General features: G+C 45.1%; 2 protein-coding genes across 2 annotated transcripts in view; one reads left to right on the top strand and one right to left on the bottom strand.

Moving 5' to 3' along the window:
* Positions 1–816: 816 nt before the first annotated feature.
* On the bottom strand, positions 817–5,686 carry dolk (dolichol kinase). The gene is made up of 2 exons (XM_076986371.1): positions 5,532–5,686; positions 817–4,157 (listed from the first exon to the last, which is right to left on the bottom strand). The coding sequence occupies exon 2, from the start codon at positions 3,983–3,985 to the stop codon at positions 2,414–2,416; it is 1,572 nt and encodes a 523-aa protein (XP_076842486.1). The 5' UTR covers positions 3,986–4,157; positions 5,532–5,686; the 3' UTR covers positions 817–2,413.
* A 157-nt stretch (positions 5,687–5,843) lies between these two features.
* Positions 5,844–26,257, top strand: part of nup188 (nucleoporin 188) — a 42,120-nt gene continuing 21,706 nt past the window's right edge. The window contains exons 1-18 of the mRNA XM_076986290.1: positions 5,844–5,919; positions 8,450–8,504; positions 10,695–10,768; positions 11,375–11,459; positions 11,730–11,855; positions 12,315–12,407; positions 12,489–12,608; positions 12,767–12,978; positions 13,509–13,623; positions 15,083–15,283; positions 18,492–18,581; positions 19,001–19,066; positions 19,158–19,277; positions 22,072–22,198; positions 22,348–22,503; positions 22,766–22,892; positions 24,730–24,817; positions 24,926–25,002. Coding sequence (XP_076842405.1) covers positions 5,894–5,919; positions 8,450–8,504; positions 10,695–10,768; positions 11,375–11,459; positions 11,730–11,855; positions 12,315–12,407; positions 12,489–12,608; positions 12,767–12,978; positions 13,509–13,623; positions 15,083–15,283; positions 18,492–18,581; positions 19,001–19,066; positions 19,158–19,277; positions 22,072–22,198; positions 22,348–22,503; positions 22,766–22,892; positions 24,730–24,817; positions 24,926–25,002 — 1,958 coding nt within the window. The 5' untranslated portion in view covers positions 5,844–5,893. The remainder of the gene's footprint in view (positions 5,920–8,449; positions 8,505–10,694; positions 10,769–11,374; positions 11,460–11,729; positions 11,856–12,314; positions 12,408–12,488; positions 12,609–12,766; positions 12,979–13,508; positions 13,624–15,082; positions 15,284–18,491; positions 18,582–19,000; positions 19,067–19,157; positions 19,278–22,071; positions 22,199–22,347; positions 22,504–22,765; positions 22,893–24,729; positions 24,818–24,925; positions 25,003–26,257) is intronic.

The raw sequence follows: 26,257 nt of genomic DNA, 5'->3' as shown, positions 1-26,257 counted from the left end.
TTTTAAATAAAATGTTTGTCTACAACTTAAAATATGTATATTCCTGGCGTAAACAAAGTTGTAGGTATTTATTTTGTTTGCCAGAAATGAGAATTTGCACATTTTGGCACTTATTATTGAAGAAAGAATTCCGAATATGCGAACGTGAAACCAACTTTACCACAGTCAAACGAAGACCACGAAGAATAAACAACTTCCGGGGCACACAAATGGGTCGAGTTAAAAAATCAAAATCATGTTCGGCTCCGAATCCGATTTTTTATTTAGTCAATCAAATAAAAAACTGAAAAATACAAGCCTGGTTTGTTTTTTTGTTTTTATATTCAAAACGAAAAACAAAATAATGAATAGTTTTTGATTTTCCGATTTTGATTTTCAGTTGAATATCAAATGAACGAATGATACAGGGATTTACACGGATTCTTGTATTTTTCAGTTTTTTATTTGATGATCCAAACAAAAATAGCTAAATTAAAAATCGGATTCGGAGCCGAACTTGATTTAGATTTTTTAACTTTGAAGGAAGTTTGTTTTTATCTGTTTGTTGAAAAATGTTTTCACTTGAAATTACTGACAGATCCATAAGAAAGTATTGCTTTATTCGTTTAAGCATTAAATAATATACACTGTGTTAGGTCTTGGTTCAATAGGCTATGTGCAATCATTTCAATATGTTTTAATAAACATTGAACCAGTCCGGCCCTCGGCTTGTAGCAAATTTGGTTTTTTGGCCCTCGGTGTATTTGACTTTGACATCCCTGATTTAGATGGATGACTTCCAAACTAAAATCATATATATTAGGAGGGACATTGTCATACTGGACCAAAAACAACTTTATTTGAAAAAAATACAATCAAAATGAACAAATCAGTCAAACATCACAAGTAAAATTCAATTGAGCTTTCAGGGCGAGAGATTCTACATTAGGAATGAATGTTTCAAAAATTATGAATGCTGAAATAAAACACAAACAACCAAACATCAAATCTACTCTGAAAACATTTAATAAAAGCTTGAACATGCTCGTCCTGAATCACAGTGGAGATATTTCAAAGGTGGCATCAGAGCCATGGAACGAACAGTAAAATTATACAAAGGAATGAGAGCCGTGTATACTGCCCCCTACTGGAGGTACTCCTGTACACAAACATTGCTGACTGCCTTAAGTTGACTGTACATTTCAAAATACCAAAAGCAAGGCAAAAAACAAAAGAAAAAAACCCCGCACAAATCAGTATTGTTTTTTTTGGATTACAGACACATATTCAATAATTAGAATTACAATACAAGGTTCAAGATATTTGTAAAAAAAAGATATTTGTGTTCTTCAAAGGCAATATCAATGCATATTTCTGCTTGCTAAAGACTGAAAATGGGGATAAATCAGAGATGCTCATCAATATAAAAGAACAGTATGCATTATAAGTATCCCAGAACAGTATACAATGTAAGTATCCCAGAACAGTATGCATTGTAAATATCCCAAAGTCTAAGTTTTTGTTTATTTACTTGCAGTGACAATTTTGTGTTTGGTGATTATTAAAGGGCTAGAAAATGTATCAATTTGTTAAGTAGTACTGTACTGTACAACCAATCCATAAGACTAAAGATGAATTTTCAGTATGAACTGAAATGTCTCCTAAACATAACTGCTTACTTGTTTATATTTTTCAGAAATAAATCTCTTTAATGGCATGGTTCACATGCAAGATGCCTTTTAGGTCAGATCAAACCAGATTAAGAAACAAATGCAGATGGAGAATAATTAATTATTTTGAATACTCTTGTTCTCGGAACAGATGTTAACTGCAAACGAGCCAATACCAGCTAACAGATCAGAACTTGGTTTCAAATTATTTTCCTACAGCACAGACTGTCAGAAGACCGCCCCCCACCCCCCGCACAGCCCCAAATGGAACATCGTGTGGAAACAGACGACTGCCATATTCCTGAACAATACCATTGGCGTTAGCAAAGTGTCGACAAAGGACAATGCTGTGAGGCTTCAGGCATATGCATCCTGCCTTCCCAGCTGACTGCGCTCTACTCCATGCATTTTCTGTTGGTATTGGCCCAATTACTACTCGTACTACAGATCCTATTCTGTTTTTTCTGAATGATGTTTCACTTATAAATAACAGCTTGTAAGGACAACTAACCTAAGAGGCATTCTTGGTTTAGCAATAATTGAAATGAAGCGCACATAACGGACAGCCCCTCAGGGTTCCCAGTTATATTCCCCACATACAAAGCTGTTGGTGCCTTTTAACATTTTGCGTCAGCACAAGAAAACATTTGCATCCATTGAAGGTTTTTATCTATGTACTTGTGTAGCGTTGTGATTGTGTAACTATTCAGGTGTGTGTTTTTAACCTGTGTCAGGTGAGTAGTTGTGTTGGTGTGTTCACATGCTCACAACAGCAGCAGGACATACAGGTACAAAGGCAACAGCAGATTGTCGATCTGCGAGGTGTACGCCTCCAGCATAGCTACCATGGCGATGGAACCCACTACCCACGAGTAACTGGAGTTTAGATTTATGCTGCCATCAGCGATCAAGAAAATAGCCACGGCGATGACCTGCGCAAACACTGACGTTGCCGTGCCCTCAAAAGTCTTCTTGGTCCCGGGCCAGCGGATCTCGCCGACAGCGCTGCCGAAGACGGACGCCACCGTGTCGCCGACACCCACGGCCAGCACGCCGGCGTAGGGCACCAGCCCGCCCGCCCCCGCTAGCCCCCCCTTGGGCGTGCAGGCACCGGGCGAGAGCCAGACGGGCAGAGACACGCCCAGCAGCAGGTATATGTGCGTCAGGACCACGGGCCCCGCGTCCCTCTCGTCCAGGAAGACTGCCAGCCAGCGTCGCAGAGGCGCCCCTAGTGGCCGGATGCGGAAGACGCGCACCAGCTCCAGGAAGAGGAAGACCGTGAGGCAGGCCACGGCCGCCAGGTGCAGCAGGGGCCGGTCCAGTGCCAGCCCGGGGCCGAAGGTCAGCACCACCAGCAGGTGGAAGTACTTCCTCACCGTTGAGGACGCCCGTGGCTTTGTGGCCCCGCCCACATGGCGCCCGTTCTGCCGCGCCACCACGGCGACGGCGGCCAGCGTCAGCACGGCCCAGTAGGCCAGCAGCCAGAGGCGGGCGGGGCTCTGCGTGAGGAAGAGGAGGAGCCAGGCGACAGGGTGCTGCTGGCTGAGCAGGGAGAGCCAGGGCACCAGCAAGCCCAGACCCAGGACCGCAGTCATGGTGTGGAAGAAGGCGGACGCGGCCCACGTCTCCGATTCCATGAAGAGGAAGAGGAGGGCGAAGACGACGCCCAGCAACACGCAGCCCACCACCGCCACGGGCAGGAGGAAGAGCAGCGGGTCAGCGCCGGCCGCCCCCGAACCCAACGAGCGCTTAATGAGCTGGTTGATGATGAAGCTGATGCCACCGAGCACGAGGAGCGCCTCGCCGGGCGTGAAGCACCGAGGCAGGAGGTAGAGGAGGATGAGGCTCAGGTAGACGAAGATGAGGAGCACCTCCAGCACCTCGATGACCTCCGACACGGTGAGCGTGTGCTTGACCGTGTAGAAGATGGCGCTGGCGGCCACGCCGGCGATCACGCAGGTGTTGGTGGGGACGGGCCGCGTCACGCCCAGGGCGATCAGCGACAGGAACAGCGCCAACATCATGCCCGTCACCGTCACAACCATGGCGAAGCGCTCGAAGTACACGTTGCCCACGGCAATGCAGCGGCACCGCAGGGCCAGTCCCAGCAGGGGGAGGAGCATGCTGGCCGGTAGGACGCCGCTATTGGCCGAGGGGCGGAAGTGGAAGACGGCGGCGCCAGTGCGGAGCAGGCGGTCCCATTTGTGCTGGACGTAGAAGGCCTGGATGGCTAGCGCGATGCAGCACCAGGACAGCTGGTTCCAGACGGCCACGTGAACGCACAGCACGATGGAGAACACCACCAGGGACTCCACCAGCACAGGGTCCGTCTGCATGGCGGAGGGATGGGTGTGTCCGCGTGTGTGTGTGTGTGTGTGCGCGTGAAGAGATCCACCGACTTCCCAGACAGAAATGACTTTTATGCACGTCCCAGCGTTCCGGTTTTCAGAAACAGTTTACCAGTATCCACATCACACCCTCCAGCTACAATCATCTCCCTTCAGGCGCCTGCACAGAGTCAGAACAAGTTTATAAACACTTAGTTTCCCAATGCAACAGCGTTATAGGATGTGTTATAATAGGTACATTTCATTTCAAGTACATTATGGAACATTTCGTTTCATTTCATAGTGTAAAATCATAGTTAGGGTTAACCCTAACTTTAACTTTTATAAGGATGTAATATCATTGTGTAAACTTGGTGTACTTTTACTTGAATTATATTTTCTTTGTATTTATTTCTATATCTGATCTACGTCTGATTTTTTCCTATTAAATTTAGATTTTTCTTTTTAGACATGAAGCAGCTCACTCATTCGCTCTTAGTACTCTCCACGAGATGGCGCTACTGTATAAAAACACACAACAGGGGTGCTACACCATAGTTGTGCTTTCCATCACTGACATTTGGTGTCCTTGTTTCAACTGTGAACAGTGTAGGACCTAATCTTGTTCCCCAGTAAAAACTGATATTAACAGACCACATTCCACACTCGTTTTTTGTTAAATGTCAGACCGTCAAAGGTTAGAGTGTCTAAAGTCATTCTGACCAAAAGACTTAATACTTGCCTGGACACAGAGACATTGAGTTTACGCAATCAGACTCGCCGTAGGAAATCAACACGATGGTTTTGCAATAACCAGGCGACACAAACTGTGCTGACTGGACCAATCCGCTCTCCACCCTGAACTCTGTACCGGTGAGCTCCTGCCAAACCATTCAGAATAGCTCACGCTTTGCAGCTCCACCAGAAAGCAGAAATGTGAGCGCTGTGGTGAGTGCAGAGCTCTTCGGTTCGGTGTCTGGGGAATTCAGGTCGTTTCTGTCCTTATGCTCGCAGTTTAACAGGAAGCTGAAGCAGGCGTGTGAGTGTGGGGACAGACTCACCTGCACATACCGCACCCTGCAGCACTACACGATCAACACCAGCTATAGAATTACACTGTTATTTATTATACATTGGGCTGCAGGAACGGATTGGAGGTCTTGGGACCTTAGGAGGTTTTCACCAAACTAACTGGACATCTCAAAAGGGAAGTAAGGAGATAGTGGTCATTCAGCGTCGAAGCACAGATGTATAATCAAGGACACACCACTAAAACTATCCGGACGAGATTGATGTTGAAATGACGAGGTCACTGTGAGAACTACGTGATGTCTCCATACTGACGTTCATGTGCAGCTCACACCAGCCACGCCACAGGGCTGCACTACAGGGCGGAGGGCCACCTCTGCTTTTCCTTTGATCAAAAGTATTCATTTTTCTATTCCCCCCCCCTTAATCTGATTCAGGATATTTGTCTAAAACTACAATGACAATCGTTTCACTGCAACTAATAGAAATGATGCAGAATGAATAACTAAATCGCGACGAAACTCACCAGTGTGTCCGTGTGCAGCTGTTAGACACCACCACACCGGGACCGGGACCGTGTTATCTGTGACACCGCCACACCGGGACCGGGACCGTGTTATCTGTGTCTATTCCTCCCAATCAACCGTCGCGTATCATACACGGGTGGGGGCGGCCATATTTGACAGCTCAGTCACGTGGTACCAAATCGATTAAAATATATATATATATATATATACATTTTTAATAAACGAATATTTAAATTAAAAAACTACATTATCCCAAGCGTAGTTATTCATTGCATCCTGTTTTTTATTTAGGGGCAAAAAAGGAGTCGATATGTCACGTGATGCCGCTGCGCGCTGCTATTGGTCGCGGTGCGGGGCGAAGATGGCGGACTTAGAGATGTGTGTCAGGTAAATGAAAGAAACAAAACTTAATTAAAACAAGCATTAAACCTTGTATGTGTTTATAATCCGTTGATATGTTTATGTGTTTGGCTTCCAGTGCCTTGTCGAGTTATAAAGGTGTCTTACGTTTTAGTTTGGTCTGTTTCTATAATTTCATATCCACAATGTGGAGGGAACGTGCTGCCACATTTGAATAGCAACGTTAGCCTAGCCTAGCCTAGCCTGCTAGTTCAGCTAACAATGAAGCAGCGTTTGCACAGCTAGGCTAGCTAGTTTGGGATGAACCGCTCTTTATTTCACCCCTCTGGGACTTCCCTCGCTTGGCTCACTATATGTACTGTATATATATATATATTTATACATACATAGAGATTTCGCAATAATGAAAGATGCCGCCCACCACCGTCTGATGATGTTAGCGTGCTAGTCAGTGTAGTTGTTTACTAAGTTTTGTCGCGTTAACATGAAGCCGTTAGCTAACTTTGCTAACTTGACTTTGTTGCTAAACCACAGTGTGTTAAATAAACCAATCTGCGTGAGCACAAACCCAGCGTTCCGGTTTTTATTGCCTCTTAACATTATAATCTGGACGTTTTGTTAGCTCGAGTGTTTCCTGATGTTGATACAGACAGCTATGAGTGTCTCTGGCGACCTCAGGTAGAAGTGTTTAGTGAAGGAGTGTTTAGTGAAGAAGTGTTGACATGTTTATTAAAGAAGTGTTGACGTGTTTAGTAAAGGAGTGTTTAGTGAAGAAGTGTTGACGTGTTTAGTAAAGGAGTGTTTAGTGAAGAAGTGTTGATGTGTTTAGTGAAGGAGTGTTTAGTGAAGGAGTGTTTAGTGAAGAAGTGTTGATGTGTTTAGTGAAGGAGTGTTTAGTGAAGAAGTGTTGATGTGTTTAGTGAAGGAGTGTTTAGTGAAGAAGTGTTGACGTGTTTATTGAAGAAGGGCAACACGGTGGCTTGGTGGTTAGCACGTCTGCCTCTCAGCACTGGGGTCTTGGGTTCGAGTCCCTATCTGAGTGGAGTTTCCACGTTCTCCCCGTGTCTGCGTGGGTTTACTCCGGGGTCCAAAAACATGGAGATTAGGTAAATTGGCATTCCCTGATTCCCTGACAAATTCTCCCTGACTGTGTGTCTGTCTCTTCATGTCCATTAAAAAAAGCAGTTGTCTGAGTGTGTGTGCTTGAACGTGTGTGTGCTTGTATGCCCAGTGGTGGATGGTGCTCTGCCACTAGGGTCTGTCCTCTCTCCCCTTCCTGCACCCCATTCAGCCCCCCAGGGGGCTGTGGATCCCAGTTGAGAGTACGCTGTGTGTGATTGGCTGCTGCTTCTCGCCGGTGTGTGATTGGGTGTGCAAGAGTTGTATCTGTATAAAAATTGTAAAGCGACCCTGGGTTCTAGAAAGGCGCTATACAAGTTGAACAATTCATTCATTCATTCAAGTGTTGACGTGTTTACTGAAGGAGTGTTGATGTGTTTATTGAAGAAGTGTTGATGTGTTTATTGAAGAAGTGTTGACGTGTTTAGTGAAGGAGTGTTGACGTGTTTATTGAAGAAGTGTTGACGTGTTTAGTGAAGGAGTGTTTAGTGAAGGAGTGTTGACGTGTTTAGTCAAGTCAAGTAGTTTTTATTGTCAATTCTGCATATGTACAGGACATACAGAGAATCTAAATTACGTTACTCTCCTTCCCAAGTTTCAGCATAAAAAACAAACGAATGTACACTGAAGTAAAAATAAAATTATCAATAATAGGAGAGTGATACAATAACTGTGCAACAATATCTGTACAGAGTAAACATATGTTTGACAAAAGACATGAAATGGGACAATAGTGCAATACAAGGGTGGTGATGGGGGATTAAGAGGGAATAACAGTACCAGTGTAAAGTATGAACAATAGTGCAATATAGTAGCTTATGGCTGGTAATTGAAAGTTTAGTGCAGTTCACAGTGGTAGGGGGTATTAAGAGGGAAGAAGTGTTGACGTGTTTAGTGAAGATCTGTTGATGTGTTTAGTTCCTGCTTGCGGCAGACTGCGCTACTGACCTAATGGTGCATGTGCTGTAAGTGTGTGCTGTGCTGACACTAATCACTGCAGACACTGCAGTCGGAGCCTACAATACAGTATCATCACTCCGACACGGAATGAAAACCTGGCGTTCATCACAAGACATTTACATTGATAATATCAACACCCAGAACTTTCTAGTTCATTCTAGTTACCTTATACTTAGCCTGATTGTGTGATTTGTTTGTGACTTGTGTATTCATCTGTATAATTTGTTTTTGTGTAATTTGTGTGTTAACGGGCCGCCCAATGGAGGATGGGTTCCCTTTTGAGTCTTGGTCCTCCCGAGGTTTCTTCCTATTCCCCACCATCATACGGAGTTTTTCCTCGCCACTATCGCCTCTGGCTTGCTCATTAGGGATTTGGACCCATATGATTGTTAAAACTTGTAAAGCTGCTTTGTGACAACTTGTGTTGTGAAAAGCGCTATACAAATATATTTGATTTGATTTGATTTAATCTGTGCAGGAGCAGTCGGGAGCTGTGGACCATCCTGCTGGGGAGGACTGCTTTGCGGGAACCGGTTAGTAGACCCCCTTTCTCAGAAACTACGTTCCCCACCATTCACGCACCGCTCTTTCTTTTGAAACCTTTGTTTTTCAGTGACAGTATGCACATTATATTCATTTTCATTATGTATTGGAGGCTGCACGATTAACAACTAGGGCTGGGTATTGATTCAAATTCCAAGAATCGATCCGATTCTGAAGATTAAGAATACATTTTTTTCGATTTAATCTGATTTAATCGATTCAATTCAATTCGGGGGTTTAGTGTTATTAAAATGTATTTGAGCGGTTTACTGACTGTGTAGAGAAGCTAGTATTATAGTTAAAACTAGTAGGGAATTATATCAATATTAAACAGCAAATAGTTACTGGTAGTTGGTAGTTACTGATGGCTGGAAGACTGGTGAAAAGGGTAATCATAAATCTACCTTCAAGAAAGGTAATCCAGGACAATAAACAGAGGACATCATTGAGGTGTCTGTATGCAACAGTGGACGCCTACGGCAGGAGTGGCCAACCTACGGCTCTTTGCCTGGTTTCATGGATCTCCCCAGCCGGTCCACTCTCACCTGCACTAACGGTGTGTGTCGTGGCCCGGTTACCTCATCAGCTCTGAGGGCGACACACTGCTCCATCTTCGTGGTGCCCGGTTTGTTTACAAGCCTAGCGAGCCGCTAATACTTTTAAAACCAACGTAGTGGAAAACATGCATTTGACTGTCTTCACACGCTCACATGAGTTACTAATTCGCCAACTACTGGCGATCGATCGATTGCGATATAATTAGGGGTGGGCATAGATTAATTTTTTTAATCTAGATTAATCTCACTGAAATCTTGAAATTAATCTAGATTAATCTATATTAAAATGGCTCATATGCGTGCTACCCAAGTAATGACTAAAAGTCAGTTTTTGAGATAGGGTTTCTTAATACAGAGGGTGCATTAGACCAGGGGCTCATCTCCTGTTTCCAAAATGCATCAATGACTGCTTGAGGAAGCTGTTCTACTTTGATACTTGAAGAAAAGAAAAACATGCTCAATAAAATGTAGGCTACTCGTGTTCAACGGTTTATTCAGTTAAACATGAATTTGTAAGCCTACATACTGTACATTAAATAACATGTTTATTCAGCTAAACATGATATTTGAAATGTAAGCCAACATTTAGTACATTTAACCTCACGGACGTAATTTGGTGGGGATCTTTTTCAAAAGCCGGTTTTGGTCCTCTGCAGTTTTAACGGTTAAAAAGAAATATTTAAATAGCGACGAATCTAGCGCTAGGACCATGCAGAAAACGACCGCTCCGAGCTCCGCTCCGGTAACACTTTACGTTCCTAAAAATGAATTTTCCATGAAGCAAACCTGGCGACTTCGTGGCTCCATCCATGTAAAAACACGTACGATTTGTAATTCACAGGTTTAAAAACCCGTTCTCGCCCCTACTGTGCAATTTGGTTAGGAATACAGCCGAGCTAAACTATCAAGCTGAAAGTCATCATAGTTTGCTTACCCATTTTGACCCAGTTCCCAACCCAACTTTAAGAATAGATTAACGGCGATAATTTTTATATCGCCCGATAAGAGTATCAAATTAACGAACGCCGTTAACGGCCCACCACTAGATATAATACTTCTTTTTTGTCCATTATACCCCCCCCCCCCCGAATTAGCTGGCAGTGTCAACGAATCTCTTAGCTTCATCTGCTGTGGCTCTAGCTTGAGGTAGGGGTGATGCCGCAGCAGGTGATTTTTCAGGTTGGTAGTGTTTCCGCAATGCTTGACTTCTATTCCGCATGTTTTGCAAATGGCTTTTGTTTTGTCGAGGGTATTTTTTCCTTTTAGTTCTCTGAATCCAGATTTCCGATTTGACTATCGTCGTTACCGTCACTGTCCGACATCATGTTGTTTTACAGTTAGTTACACCGAGTGCGCCTACGTGAATTCAGTGACAAGGCGGGGGTAAAACTTCACTGGGGGAAATGTAAAAAATTATTTAAATTTAAAAAATCGATCTTTAGACGTACAAATCGATTATCAGATCATCATATGCGAATCGATTCTGAATCGGAAAATCGATTTTTTCAACACAGGCCTATTAACAACCTAGTGTAGGAAGAAGCGCCTCGGTGTTGGTGGTTTAAAGCTGCGGCCCAGTGCGCGGCTCTGACGGGCTTCACTCTCGTTTGTGTGAGGTGACAGGCGCAGATAGAGGCGGAGCTGGAACGAAGCGGGCAGCGTCTTCTGCAGGGCCTGTCCTACTACAAACCTCCCAGGTGAGACCCAACACCACCCCGTTGCGCTGGACGCCACCACATGTGCTTCGGTTTAGCGTTAAAGGGGCAGTTTGTTTCATTGAACTAACAACAGCTAAGGTGTGGAGGTGAATAGTTATGTAACCATGTAGTTAAGGCAAAGCTCCTTGGCTGCCCCCGTGCTGTATATACCAGCTTACAAGCCTTGTAGCATCCATTGATGGGGACAGCCAATAATGATTAGTGAAAGTTGAGTGATATTTTGTTTTAGTGTGTAAAAGTCAGATAGATTTGGTATTATAGCATTTCAGTGTGGTTGGTTTGTAGTGTCGAAGATGGTGTTTGTGTAATTGAATATAATTTTGTAAAGTCTCACTGCTGACGTTGCAGTGTTTGCAGTTCTGTGTGATGTCACTGCTGATGTCATGAGGCTGTTCCTGTGTGGTGTCACTGCTGATGTCATGAGGCTGTTCCTGTGTGGTGTCACTGCTGATGTCATGAGGCTGTTCCTGTGTGGTGTCACTGCTGATGTCATGAGGCTGTTCCTGTGTGGTGTCACTGCTGATGTCATGAGGCTGTTCCTGTGTGGTGTCACTGCTGATGTCATGAGGCTGTTCCTGTGTGCAGCTCTTCCTCAGCAGAGAAGCTCAAGGCGGATAAAGACGTAGCCCAGCCTCTTAAAGACTTTGGGCTACGCATCAGCAAGCTGCTGGTAAGCACTGCAGCTCCTTACACACACACACACACACACACACACACACACATCCGGCAGGGTGGAAACAGCAGGTGGGGCAAAGTCATGATACCTGCCTCTGAGAGTGTACTTGATTTAGACGTTTAGCAGATGCTGCTATGCTGAGTTAGCTGTTCATACAAGTGTCCTTCCCCCAGGAGAAACAGGCTAGTCTCAAAATAACCTGAGATACAGCCAGAAAGAGACGAGCTCGGATAATGCAAGTCTGTCTCTGTCTGTCTGTCTCAGGGTCTGGATGAACAACAGAGTGTGCAGATCCTGCAATGCTACCTGCAAGAGGATTACCGAGGCACCCGGGACACCCTAAAGACAGTTCTCCAGGACGAGAGACAAAGCCAGGCCTTACTGCTCAAGGTCACACCTGTCTGTCTGACTGTCTTTGTTCCTGCCTGTCTGTCCCTGCAAGGACTGTGTGGTATATGTTTAATTATCATTACACTGAGGATCTTTGTAATGCTCACAGGAGGCTGCAGCATTCAAATTCACTCACTGATAGGTCGTTGAACAGGACAGATTGTGTCTGTGATTGCTCAGAGTTTTGTGGGCGTGTTGATGAATCTGCAGCGTTCACACAGACAAACGTTTTAACAGCAATGCAGCTCAGACTTTGCCCCCGTGTGACATGCATGAGGCGTGTGACACGTGTGTAGGGTCCCAGCTCTGTCGCGTGGAGGGTTACCCCTCACAGTTCCGCTCCAGCGGTCTGCTTGGGCCTCATGTTTACTATCTGGGCTCAGCACACGTGTTTCAAATCAAACTACATCCATGTGTGAAGGTAGTATGGTGATTCATGTCTCTGTGTCTGGGGCTCAGATAGCGGATTACTACTATGAGGAGAGGGTGTGTCTTCTGCGCTGTGTGCTCCTCCTCCTCACCTACTTCCAGGATGAGAGGCATCCCTATAGGGTAAGGGTCCATCCATCACTCAAGGGCAGCTCTGCTATTGGCCGGTGGGCTGTCAGCTGACGAGGCTGTGTGGCTGTGCAGGGGAAGTACGCTGGCTGTGTGGCCAAGCTGGAGAAGGACCTGGTGTCCAACTACCAGCAGCAGTTTGAGGATCTCTTCAGCGCCGAAGCCCCGACCTGGGAGACCCACGGCAACCTGATGGTGAGGCTCCGTTCCTCTCTCACGATTGGCTTCCATCCCCCTTCTGTCTAGGGAGGCTCCTCCCCTCTGTCTAGGGGGGCTCCTCCCCTCCCGAGCATGAAAGCCAGATTTTGGCTTATGTCCAGTTTTGCACGTCTGTCTGTCCTTGCCCGGCGTAGACGGAGAGGCAGGTGTCCCGCTGGTTCACGCAGTGTCTGAGGGAGCAGGCACTGCTCCTGGAGGTTCTCTTCCTCTACTACGCCTACTTCGAGATGCCCCCCAGCGACCTTTTGACCTTTGCCCGGCTCTTTAAGGAGCAGGGCTTTGGAAAACGACAAACCAACAGGCACCTCGTGGACAAGAGCATGGACACTCTGGTGGACCGGATTGGGTGAGAACACACACACACACACACACACACACACACACACACACACACACACACACACACACACACACACACAAACACACGTACTCTGACACACACACACAAACACACACACACACACACACACACACAAACACACACACACACACACACACACACACACACACACACAAACACACGTACTCTGACACACACACACACAAACACACACACACACACACACACACAAACACACGTACTCTGACACACACACACACACACAAACACACACACACACACACACACACACACACACACACACAAACACACATACTCTGACACACACACACATATGCACATATCCATGTGCACGCACGCTCAGATACATGAGCAAGCAGACTCTTTATTTTACCGGTCTGATTCTGGTCAAATATGTACACACAAACTCACACAGTTAGTTTGGTGTGTGTGTGTGTGTGTGTGTGTGTGTGTGTGTGTGTGTGTGTGTGTGTGTGTGTGTGTGTGTGTGTGTGTGTGTGTGTGTGTGTGTGTAGTTATTTCAGCTGTCTGATTCTGGTTGAGGGGATGGATATTGACTTCCTGCATAAGTGTGCACTAGAGGACCGGACCAATCAGCATCAGCTCTGTAGCACACATGAGATCACCAAGGTAACGCAGACTCCACCTGTACCGACTACACCTCATACAGCTCCATAACAACCAGGTAATGCAATTAGCAATGACCAATTCAAAGCATTCTCACATCAGAACATGTCACCAAAGCACATGGAGTTGTGTTGAGTTAAAGTAACTGTGTCACCAAGCACATGGAGTTGTGTTGAGTTAAAGTAACAGTGTCACCAAGCACATGGAGTTGTGTTGAGTTAAAGTAACGGTGTCACCAAGCACATGGAGTTGTGTTGAGTTAAAGTAACAGTGTCACCAAGCACATGGAGTTGTGTTGAGTTAAAGTAACAGTGTCACCAAGAACATGGAGTTGTGTTGAGTTAAAGTAACAGTGTCACCAAGAACATGGAGTTGTGTTGAGTTAAAGTAACAGTGTCACCAAGCACATGGAGTTGTGTTGAGTTAAAGTAACAGTGTCACCAAGCACATGGAGTTGTGTTGAGTTAAAGTAACAGTGTCACCAAGCACATGGAGTTGTGTTGAGTTAAAGTAACGGTGTCACCAAGCACATGGAGTTGTGTTGAGTTAAAGTAACGGTGTCACCAAGCACATGGAGTTGTGTTGAGTTAAAGTAACGGTGTCACCAAGCACATGGAGTTGTGTTGAGTTAAAGTAACGGTGTCACCAAGCACATGGAGTTGTGTTGAGTTAAAGTAACGGTGTCACCAAGCACACGGAGTTGTGTTGAGTTAAAGTAACAGTGTCACCAAGCACACGGAGTTGTGTTGAGTTAAAGTAACGGTGTCACCAAGCACATGGAGTTGTGTTGAGTTAAAGTAACGGTGTCACCAAGCACATGGAGTTGTGTTGAGTTAAAGTAACAGTGTCACCAAGCACATGGAGTTGTGTTGAGTTAAAGTAACAGTGTCACCAAGAACATGGAGTTGTGTTGAGTTAAAGTAACAGTGTCACCAAGCACATGGAGTTGTGTTGAGTTAACAAAGCAACTACGAAGCTTTACGCTTCCTGTGGTGGAACCCGAGAGTGACTGGTCCATATGGAGCGCATTTCAGGACACACACAGCACTGCGCAGAAGTCATCTGTGCTCTGACACTCAATACTCAATATTCATCTGATTTCCAAGATTTCCAATTCTGTGTCATCTGATTACCGATGTTACCAGTAATAAGGTCTGTCATCAGATTACTAAGATTACCAGTAATACAGTTCATCGTCTGATTACCGAGTTTACCAATTATACAGCTGATTACTAAGGGTGTCAGGAAAGATGTTACTTTTAGGGGTGTTGTGGCTGTGTAGAAGGTTTATCACAAAATTGGGATTTGAGTGTAAGCTGCACAGCCAAAAATGAAAGACAGAAATATCTCCTACATTTCCTGCCATTGGACAGAATGTACTCGGACTAAAATAGCATCAGAGCAAGATTAAAGATGATGCAATCATACAGTATTCTCTCCGTCTCTCTCTCCGTCTCTCTAGGAGATGGACCAGATGCTGCTGACCTTGGGTGACCTCTGTCACCATGGCCCTGTGCTGCTGGCCTGGGTGCTGCTCAGACACACGCTGCAGCCGGTGGAGGGCGCGGTGGTGGTCCGGCGTCTGGGCCACACCACGCTCCAGTTGGGGGTGTTCCAGTACCTCACCGACATGCTGCGGGCCCTGGGGAACACGGCCAACAATGTACGCGCCACACGACCTTCACACGTTCACTCACCACACACCACGATCACCCCACACGTACCCTCGCCGCACACCACGATCACCCCACACGTACCCTCGCCGCACACCACGATCACCCCTCACGTACCCTCGCCGCACACCACGATTACCCCACACGTACCCTCGCCGCACACCACGATTACCCCACACGTACCCTCGCCGCACACCACGATTACCCCACACGTACCCTCGCCGCACACCACGATCACCCCACACCTACCTTCGCCGCACACCACGATCACCCCACACGTACCCTCGCCGCACACCACGATCACCCCACACGTACCCTCGCCGCACACCACGATCACCCCACACGTACCCTCGCCGCACACCACGATTACCCCACACGTACCCTCGCCGCACACCACGATTACCCCACACGTACCCTCGCCGCCCACTACGATTACCCCACACGTACTCACCGCCCACTACGATTACCCCACACGTACCCTCGCCGCACACCACGATTACCCCACACGTACCCTCACCGCACACCAAGATGACCCTCAGTCGTTACGGCTACATGGACCTGCAAACGGAGCGTTCTTAGAGATTTCTCAGAATGTCTTCAGAAAAACTGCAGCAATGTTTCTCTGTTAATTAAGATAACAATAAGGTAACCATTAACTTAGTTAACCATTTCTTAATAGCCACCATTGTTGATCTTGGAAAAAAGCCTATTACGTGGAAGGCTGGGGACTGTTGATAAGCCTGGAAGGCTATTTGTCTTGGTAATGAGTTAACTCAGTGGTTCCCAAAGTGGGGGGCGCACCCCCTAGGTGGGGCGCGGAGCTATTGCAGGGGGGGCGCGGAGCTTGGAAGCAAAACATGTGCACATGTGTCAATATTAGGGATGCACCGATTCCGATATTAAAATCTGAAAAAAATTCTAGATCGGGTATCGGTGACAATGTGACCGATCCATAAAAACAGATCTATTCAGTCAAATTCTATGCTTGTAACGTTTTTCGGAGTTAGTTCAACCTTAAATATCCACTCTGACCCAGATAGAAGTGAACTTGGACAGTTAACAGACGAGTGAAACACGAAGCACACAGAGGAGAGGTGAATCACTGACTCGTACTCGCGCTGGTGCTATTCCACTTAGTCCGTTTATTTGCTGATTGACCAAAATAAACCTGGGCTCAAGCACTACTTGACTGTTCATACATGAACTGGTGAGTTGTCCAAAGCTCATTGAATGCGTTACTTACAGAAATAAAATAAAGATAAAATAAAGAACAGTGGTCTGGGTCGGTCTACGGCAGAAAGCTAAAAAAACAACAATATTCCATACGTGCGCTCAACTCGCTCCCTTAAAGAGACAGTACACATATTTCTGGCCGTTACATGCTTTGTGCTCTGCGTGATGTCTGCGCTAGCAAACTAGCCACATAGGTATTGCTGTTTCTCTTATTTCATCTCCTTATTTATTTTAAATTATATTTAGAATTCTTGAACCATTTCAAAGGTTTCTTGCAGTTTATTTTTTTCATGTTTGACCAAAGTTGTGGAACCTATTGTTTTTATCAGTTTCAGGTTCTTTGGTATTATTTATTTTACATTCAATGTTATATTCATAATTGCACTGACTGAACAAATGCAAGTTGTGTTGTTTTTACATGTTTTATGTGTGTTTAAGTGTGCTATACTGGTGCAGAGTTTTCAATAAACTTGTAATTCAGTAGCCTATGTCTGTGTAAAAAAAAAAATGCTTTAAGTCGATTCAGCACTGTTTTACTCTATCAAATCGGTATCGGATCGGTATCGGCTGATACTAAGCCTCAGATATCTGAATCGGTATCGGAAGTGAAAAACGTGAATTGGTGCATCCCTAGTCAATATGGGGGGGGGGGGGGCGCAAAAATATTCTCATCTACTAAAGGGGGGCATGACAGAAAAAGTTTGGGAACCACTGAGTTAACTAATGCTCCTTCAATCTATAAAATTACTGCTCTCACTCCTCTACTCAAAAAAAGTTGGTTTAGGCTCATCAGCCCTGAGTCATTTCCGTTTTATCTCTAATCTCTCTTTCCTGGCTAAAGAACTGTTGCCGGTCAGTTCTAGAACCATCTGGAAACTCTCAGTCCGCTAGAGTCACTATCTGCTGGCCCTTCCACAACACTGAAAACCGTAGTAAAGATGGTTACTGATCTCCTCACGTGTGTGGACTCTGGTTCCCTCTGCATTCTCTCACTGTCGGATCTGAACTCGTACTCATCGTCTTCAAGTCGATCCTCAATAACGCTGCGTTACGATACCATCGTGTCTCTGTCCCCTCTCATCTGGGTGTCTATTGTTCAAACGTCTTTCTTCCACGTACGCAACATTGCTAAAGTGAGGTCGTCGCACCCTCTGCCTGCCACTGAAACCCTCGCTCCCCCCTTCATCTGTAATCTCCTGGATTATTGCTTCTCTTCTGTGTTGCATCAGCTCTTCCTCCCCTCACAGGCTCCACGTGGTTCCCATCCTCTTCCTCATCTTCTTACTCGTACTCGCTCCTGCCGTCATGTTACCACCTGCTCTTCAAAATCTCCACTGGCTCCCTGTAAAAAAGATCAGATTCTATCTAAAACACTCCTACTCTCCTATAAAGCTTTAAATAAACTTGCTCCGTCATACCTATGCAACCTCCTCCTTCCTCACAACCCCACCTGCTCTCTCAGGCCATCCTCCACCAGGCTGTTCACTCGTCTCCACCAGCCTCCACCAGCTGTGGCCGTCGTACGTTTTCCAGACATGCTCCTCCAGTCAGGAACTCTCATCCCTCTCTGGTCCAACATTCAGCATATCTCAGCATGATCTACCTCAAACATAATCGTGTCTCATTTGTGCTCATGCTGTGTGCTAGCGTTCCGTGTTCTGTGTTTGTATGTCCAGTGTTGTCTTTTACATACCTGTTATTGTAAGCATCTTTTGAATAGCGCAATATAAATACAATTTATTATCATGATTGATTTGTCCATGGTGATGTCTGAAATGGACACGTTTTCACGCAGAACATGGTTTTGATAAAGGGAGGTTCCCTCTCACAGGGAAGGACACGTGTGTTAAGGGTTAGAACACGTGACATTTACAGTCTTAAGTCCTTCTCTCCCTTTCTTTTTCTCGCTCTTGCTCTATCTCTTCCTTTCTATCTCTCTTTCTCTTTCTTTCTATCTCTCTCCAGTGCACTGCCAGCACAGCACGTATGTGTATCTATGGACTCCTGTCATTTGTGGTCACCTCCTTTGAAGAAGACACACTGGGCAGCCAGCAGGTACAACACTGTCAGCGCGTGCTCACACACACACATACATACACACGTACACACACACACATATGCATTACATCATCTTATGTTACACACAGCCTGTTCTACAGTTACCGATTAAAATAGCACTAAATCTTAGACCGATGTTATTGGATTTATGCTAAATAAAGTATGAGGTGTAAAATCAAATAACTGTTGTCCTCGTTCTCCCTCGTTCTCCCTCTCTCTCTCCCTCTCCCCTTCTCCCTCTCTCTCTCTCTCTCTCTCTCCCTCTCTCTCTCTCCCTCTCTCTCTCTCTCTCCCTCTCTCTCTCTCCCCCCTCTCTCTCTCCCTCTCTCCCCCTCTCTCCCCCTCTCTCTCTCTCTATCCCCCTCTCTCTCTCTCTCTCTCTCTCTGCCTCTCTCTCTCTCCCTCTCTCTCTCTAGCACCTGATCAGTGCTGCGTGTGAAGTTCTAGCAGCTCCCAGTCTGGCTGAACTCTTCTGGGAGTCGGTGAGTCTCACAATCACACATATATTAAGAACAATATGAGGGCCCATCTGGTTTGACCTTTGACCTTTGCCCCTGCGTGTGTGGCCTGCAGAAGCCTAATGAAGGGCTGGAGATGATTCTGGACTCTGCAGTGGGGGTTTTCCCTTATAAGACCACAGCATTACTGCAGTTACTCACTGCACTGCTGGCAGACAAGTCTACAGCCAAGAGGGTATACACACACACACACACACACACACACACATGCACGCATACATATACACACATATACATTAGGCCTGTGTTGAAAAAATCGATTTTCCGATTCAGAATCGATTCGCATATGATGATCTGATTATCGATTCGTACGTCCAAAGATCGATTTTTTAGTGAACTTTTACCCCCGCCTCGTCACTGAATTCACGCAGGTGTGCTCGGTCTAACTAACTGTAAAACGACTTGGCGTCGGACAGTGCCGGTAACGACGATAGTCAAATCGGAAATCTAAAAACAGAAGGACAGTTTATCCAGTGTCAGTGACTATTTACAGTTAGTCCGTGTCACTGACCATTTACCCAGTGTTTTTACAGTTTAAAAAAAGTTTAAAATGTTCTTGTAACGTTGGGCGCAAGGTGATGGAAGAGACAGAATCCTTTGCACTTTCCAAATCGTTACGTTTATTACATTTACCGAAGCGCAGACAGTGCACATAAAACACGTTTACATAGAACATGTGTGACTCAAACAACGACGAGCACAGGACGCTGCGCGAACGCACATTAAATAGACAAACCACATAAACTCCACGTGATTACGAGACGAGCCACAGGTGAGGACTATCACAAGACGCACCCGCACCCACGGAGATACACCGACGTTAACACGCCCAAAGACGCAGACGACGTTAACACGCCCAAAACGGAGGGGTCGGGGACCGTAACGTGAGAGTTCTGTTCTTATATTCTCACTTTAAAGAAAAATACACGTTTACATTTTATACTTTCAGTTTATTAAGTGTGAGCACTTTTAAAATAAAAATGCATTTGGTAGCAACAGCTTTTGGGTGAATTCTTAATTATTTCAATCATAATAATAATGCACTGGTTAGTGTCCCAGTAGGAGCCCACTGTTGCAGATATAGACACCTCAAAGATGTCCTCTGTTTATTGTCCTGGATTACCTTTCTTGAAGGTAGATTTATGATGACCCTTTTCACCAGTCTTCCAGCCATCAGTAACTACCAACTACCAGTAACTATTTGCTGATTAATATCAATATAATACTAGCTTTAACATGTTGCTTCTGTACACAGTCAGGAAACAGCTCAAATACATTTTTAATAACACTAAACCCCGAATCGGATCGAATCGGATCGAATCGATTAAATCGGATTAAATAGAAAAAAATCGATTCTTAATCTTCAGAATCGGAATCGGATCGATTCTTGGAATTTGAATCAATACCCAGCCCTAATATACATACATACACACACACACACACATACATACATATACACTAGGGGTGTCGATTGTATTTCCGATTTTAGGGTCACGACACGATTTTTTTTTTTTGCAGAGAGGCCTACACCAGTTTTAGATTAGTCTAAATTTACAATATCTTATTTCAAAAGTTGGGTTTGATATAAGTGATACAAGTGATCCGTAATACACCACATTAGGCCCTAATGGTCAAATTTAAATAATTTAATTAAGATAAATGTAACAATCTTGATCTTAGTGGAAAACAACAAAAATAAACAGATAATAACAAAAATGAGAGGTCACTATCTTGTGGCTTTTTTGGTAGCAGCAATGTGCAACATAAAATAAATAATAAAAAAATACAGGAACAGTCATGAACAAAATAATAGAACAAATAGAGCCTTAACAAACTAAACTCTATCCTACAAAATATCTTAAACAATTTCTTTAGTGTCTTCATAAATGGAGGGCAACACTTTAGTTGTAAGATGCGACCTTATACTTTCACAAGTGACCGTAGCGCGCGACTCTGCACACCTCTCGCGAACCTGCACGAATGGCGGAGGCATTTATACTTGGTCCGTCACGTTCTTTGCAGTGTTCTCCGAAACAATGTGGTAGTATAAAGAAACACCCCTCAAAAATGATAATGAACATTTACCTGACTAATTTTAATGTTGCATTGTGTTTCAGGTTTGAAAAGTGCTGGAATTTAGGCTAAAGTACTTGAAAATGCTTGAAATTGTAACTATTCGTTTCACAACAAATAGCTGTCTGACTGAACAGTTCTCTTGTATTACGTTAACAAATATGAGACTCTTGTAATTCCAGGACGAAACATGAGAGAACGTGAAGACGTTAAGATTGGGCGTTTTGAAAATAAACAACCATTAAATAATGTGATTTAAAAAGCAAATTATTTCGAGTATATGTATAAATATTTAACTTAATTAGGTTTAATGTGCTGGGAATTATTGAAATGGACCTTGAAAGTGACGTACAAGTGCTTGAATTCCACCTTATAAAGGTGTATGAACCCTGCAAACATGACTTTGTTCATTGCGCTGAAGCGCGGTGCGTGCGAAGTTACAAAATTCGAGAGGTGCACGACCTCACGAATCGCCAGCACGCGAGGCCCTCATGCACAAGCGGAGCAACCGCGATTACGTCATTTTCACCGCGCGGACCCTCGCACTGCTTGCAACGCGTCAAGTATAAACCTTACTTTGCAATTTGGTTAGAAATACACCCGAGCTAAACCGGTGAATTTCTAATCTATCTAATTCTAATGAATCAAGGTGAATGTCATCAGTTTGCTTACCTATTTTGACCCAGCTCCCAACACAACTTTAAGAATAGATTAATGGTGATATTTTTTATATCGCCCGATAAGAGTATCACATTATCTAACGCCGATAACGGCCCACCACTAATATACAGGCACACACATACACACACACACACACACACACACGTGCACGCACACACACACACACACACACCTCACCCCCAATACCTGTCCTGTGACCTGACCCCCTTTCTCAGGTGTACACATTCCTGGATAAGATGTCCGTCTACACAGAGGTTTACAAGCACAAGCCCACCGACGTTCTGTTCCGAGAGGACGAGACCCTGTGGCGCAGGAAGACCCCCAAGCTACTCTACCCGCTGGGTCAGTGGGTGGGGTGTTGTAGAGGGGCGGGGTCTGGGCTGGGGGCGGGGTGAGGGGGGTGTCTGAGGAGGTTTCACATTAATGGTGGTCTTATTCGTCTCATGTATGATTCCTGCTACGTGTGTGTGTGTGTGCGTGCGTGTGTGTAGGTGCGGGACAGACTAACCTGCGGATGCCCCAGGGCTGTTATGGACAGGTGTGTGTGGGGCCGGAGGGGTATGTGGTGCGCTGGGATTACTCCTACAGCTCCTGGACCCTCTTCACCTGTGAGGTGGAAATGCTGCTTCATGTGGTCTCCACCGCAGGTACACACAAACACACGCACACACACACACACACATACATACACACACATTCACGTACACACGTACACACACACACACACACACACACACACATACGTACACACACACACACACATACGTACACACACATTCTCACACACACACACACACACACACGTACACACACACTCACGTACACACACATACGTATACACACACACACATACGTACACACACATTCACACACACACTACATTTACTCACTTTGTTTGGGTGTGTGTAGATGTGCTGACCCACTGTGAGAGAGTGAAGCCCATATTGGACCTGCTCCATAAGATCATCAGTACAGACTGGACTGTGTCTGACTGCCTGCTGCCCCTCACCTCACGTATCTACATGCTGTTACAGAGGTGACACACACACACACACACTCTTACACACACACACTCTTACACACACACACACTCTTACACACACATCCTCACTTCACGTATCTACATGCTGTTACAGAGGTGACACACACACACACTCTTACACACACATCCTCACCTCACGTATCTACATGCTGTTACAGAGGTGACACACACACACACACACATTCTTACACACACATCCTCACCTCACGTATCTACATGCTGTTACAGAGGTGACACACACACACTCTTACACACGCATCCTCACCTCACGTATCTACATGCTGTTACAGAGGTGACACACACTCTTACACACACATCCTCACCTCACGTATCTACATGCTGTTACAGAGGTGACACACACACACACACTCTTACACACACACACACTTACACTCACATCCTCACCTTACGTATCTACATGCTGTTACAGAGGTGACACACACACACACACTCTTACACACGCATCCTCACCTCACGTATCTACATGCTGTTACAGAGGTCACACACACTCACACACGCATCCTCACCTCACGTATCTACATGCTGTTACAGAGGTGACACACACACACTCTTACACACACACTCTTACACACACATCCTCACCTCAAGTATCTACATGCTGTTACAGAGGTGACACACACACACTCTTACACACACACTCTTACACACACATCCTCACCTCACGTATCTACATGCTGTTACAGAGGTGACACACACACACACTCTTACACACACACACTCTTACACACACATCCTCACCTCACGTATCTACATGCTGTTACAGAGGTGACACACACACTCTTACACACACATCCTCACCTCACGTATCTACATGCTGTTACAGAGGTGACACACACACACACACTCTTACACACACACACTCTTACACTCACATCCTCACCTCACGTATCTACATGCTGTTACAGAGGTGACACACACACACACACACATCTTCACCTCACGTATCTACATGCTGTTACAGAGGTGACACACACACACACACTTACACACACATCCTCACCTCACGTATCTACATGCTGTTACAGAGGTCACACACACACTCACACACGCATCCTCACCTCACGTATCTACATGCTGTTACAGAGGTGACACACACACACTCTTACAAACACACTCTTACACATGCATCCTCACGTCACATATCTACATACTGTTAGAGGTGACACACTCTTACACACACACTCTTACACACGCATCCTCACCTCACGTATCTACATGCTGTTACAGAGGTGACACACACACACTCTTACACACGCATCCTCACCTCACGTATCTACATGCTGTTACAGAGGTGACACACACACTCACACACGCATCCTCACTTCACGTATCTACATGCTGTTACAGAGGTCACACACACACACACACACACACTCTTACACACACACTCTTACACATGCATCCTCACCTCACATATCTACATGCTGTTAGAGGTGACACACACACACACACACTCTTACACACGCATCCTCACCTCACGTATCTACATGCTGTTACAGAGGTGACACACACACACACACACTTACACACGCATCCTCACCTCACGTATCTACATGCTGTTACAGAAGTCACACACACACTCACACACGTGCACACACACAGACACACACTCTTACACACAAATCCTAATGCACATGCACTGATAATGATTGATATCACTATTATAATGTGAAAACGGTGTGGATAACACACAGAGCAGATAAATATGAATGTGTATGAAGAAGCAGGTTGCTGTATAATATATCTATATATATATTTCAGACTATTTTTAAAAATGTAGTTGGTTGATTATTGATTTTGTGATTATCAGGTTGACCTCTGTAATAAATCCTCCTGTGGATGTGATTGCTTCCTGTGTCAACTGCCTCATTGTACTTGCTGCACGACAACCTGGGAAGGTAGGCGGGGCCAAAGCAACATTCTAGAACTAGCCAGTCCAAATATGAATGTGTAGTGAACTCATCCTAACCCTGTTGTCTGTCCACCCTTGCTCTCTGATTGGTCAGGTCTGGTCCAGTCTGCAGCACACTGGCTTCCTGCCTTTTGCCTCCACTCCTCTGACCAACATGGCGCAGATCATAAGGTAACATGGGCTCTAAACGCTCTTCTGAAGAGCTGAGCTACCCATGACATCATATATGTGTCTGTCACGAAGCGCATATACTGTATTTTCTGGACTATAGAGCGCACCTCAATATAAGCCGCACCTACCAAGTAAAAAAAAAAAGGAAAATGTTGTATAAGCCGCACCAGGCTATAAGCCACATATACTGAACTGAATACAACGGGTCTGGTTAACAACGGACCAGAGTTACGACTGACTTTTTTTTTTTTTGCACGGTGCGCGAAGGAGCAGTGGCAGCACAGTGGAGTGTAGTGGAGTGGGGTGTTGTGGAGTGTTGTGGGGTGTTGTGGAGTGTAGTGGAGTGTAGTGGATTGTTGTGTACGATAAGCTAAGGCAGCGCAGCCTCCACCGCAGCCCATCTCGACAACGTGATCGCTCTTTCTCACGCTGTACACACGCACGAGAACATTGTTAGTTTTTTCTATACTGTATTTACGATCAAAGCGTATCTAAATCTAGGGTCATGCTTTAACGATGAAAAACTGCTTTAAGATGGACTTTTCAGTCTCTAACCTTATCGTTAAATGGGGACATTTAACTGAACTGATCAGTTTCTGAACGGTGCCTGTAGCATTTCATGTGCGACAGTTTTGGCTTTCACCCGGTGTTGTGTCGAATTCCGACTCCCCTCTGACCATAAATATCTAGTTAGGACAAAACTAGAGTGCTCAATGAACTAAGCTATAATCACTGTAACTGTCTCTGTAGTGTCTTTATGCGTGTGCAAACAAGGGGACGCGGAATTTGGCACAAAATTCTTCGTCATTCCTGCTGCTTGCATGTGCTAAATGAAAATGAGTACTTTCTTCTTTGATTTACAACTTTGACCTACCACCTGATTCACTTTCTGCTCCGCCCCCAGATGGGTGAAGAAAAATCTACAGAAAAGCTGCACCTCAGTATAAGCCGCATCGTTCAAATCGTGGGGGGAAAGGTAGCAGCTTATAGTCCAGAAAATAGGGTACTTTCTGCCTAATAATGGATAGTGTGAGATTGACGTGCTGTAACGATCATTTACAGAATGTCGGTCTAGATTGGTATTGAGGCCTAGCTGAATGTAGGGTCATTCCATGTCAAATCAACCAAAATTTGGACAGGGTATATACAGAGATTCTTAAGTTGAATTTAATACCTTTTTAATACCTACAAAATATTTTTTAATACCAGCATGACTTAAAGCGACGACTGAAGTGGCCTCTCGGTTGTTGCTAAC

Source organism: Brachyhypopomus gauderio, unplaced genomic scaffold (assembly GCF_052324685.1).
Source record: "Brachyhypopomus gauderio isolate BG-103 unplaced genomic scaffold, BGAUD_0.2 sc46, whole genome shotgun sequence".
NCBI lineage: Eukaryota > Metazoa > Chordata > Actinopteri > Gymnotiformes > Hypopomidae > Brachyhypopomus > Brachyhypopomus gauderio.
This window is presented reverse-complemented; position numbering and strand designations above follow the sequence as displayed.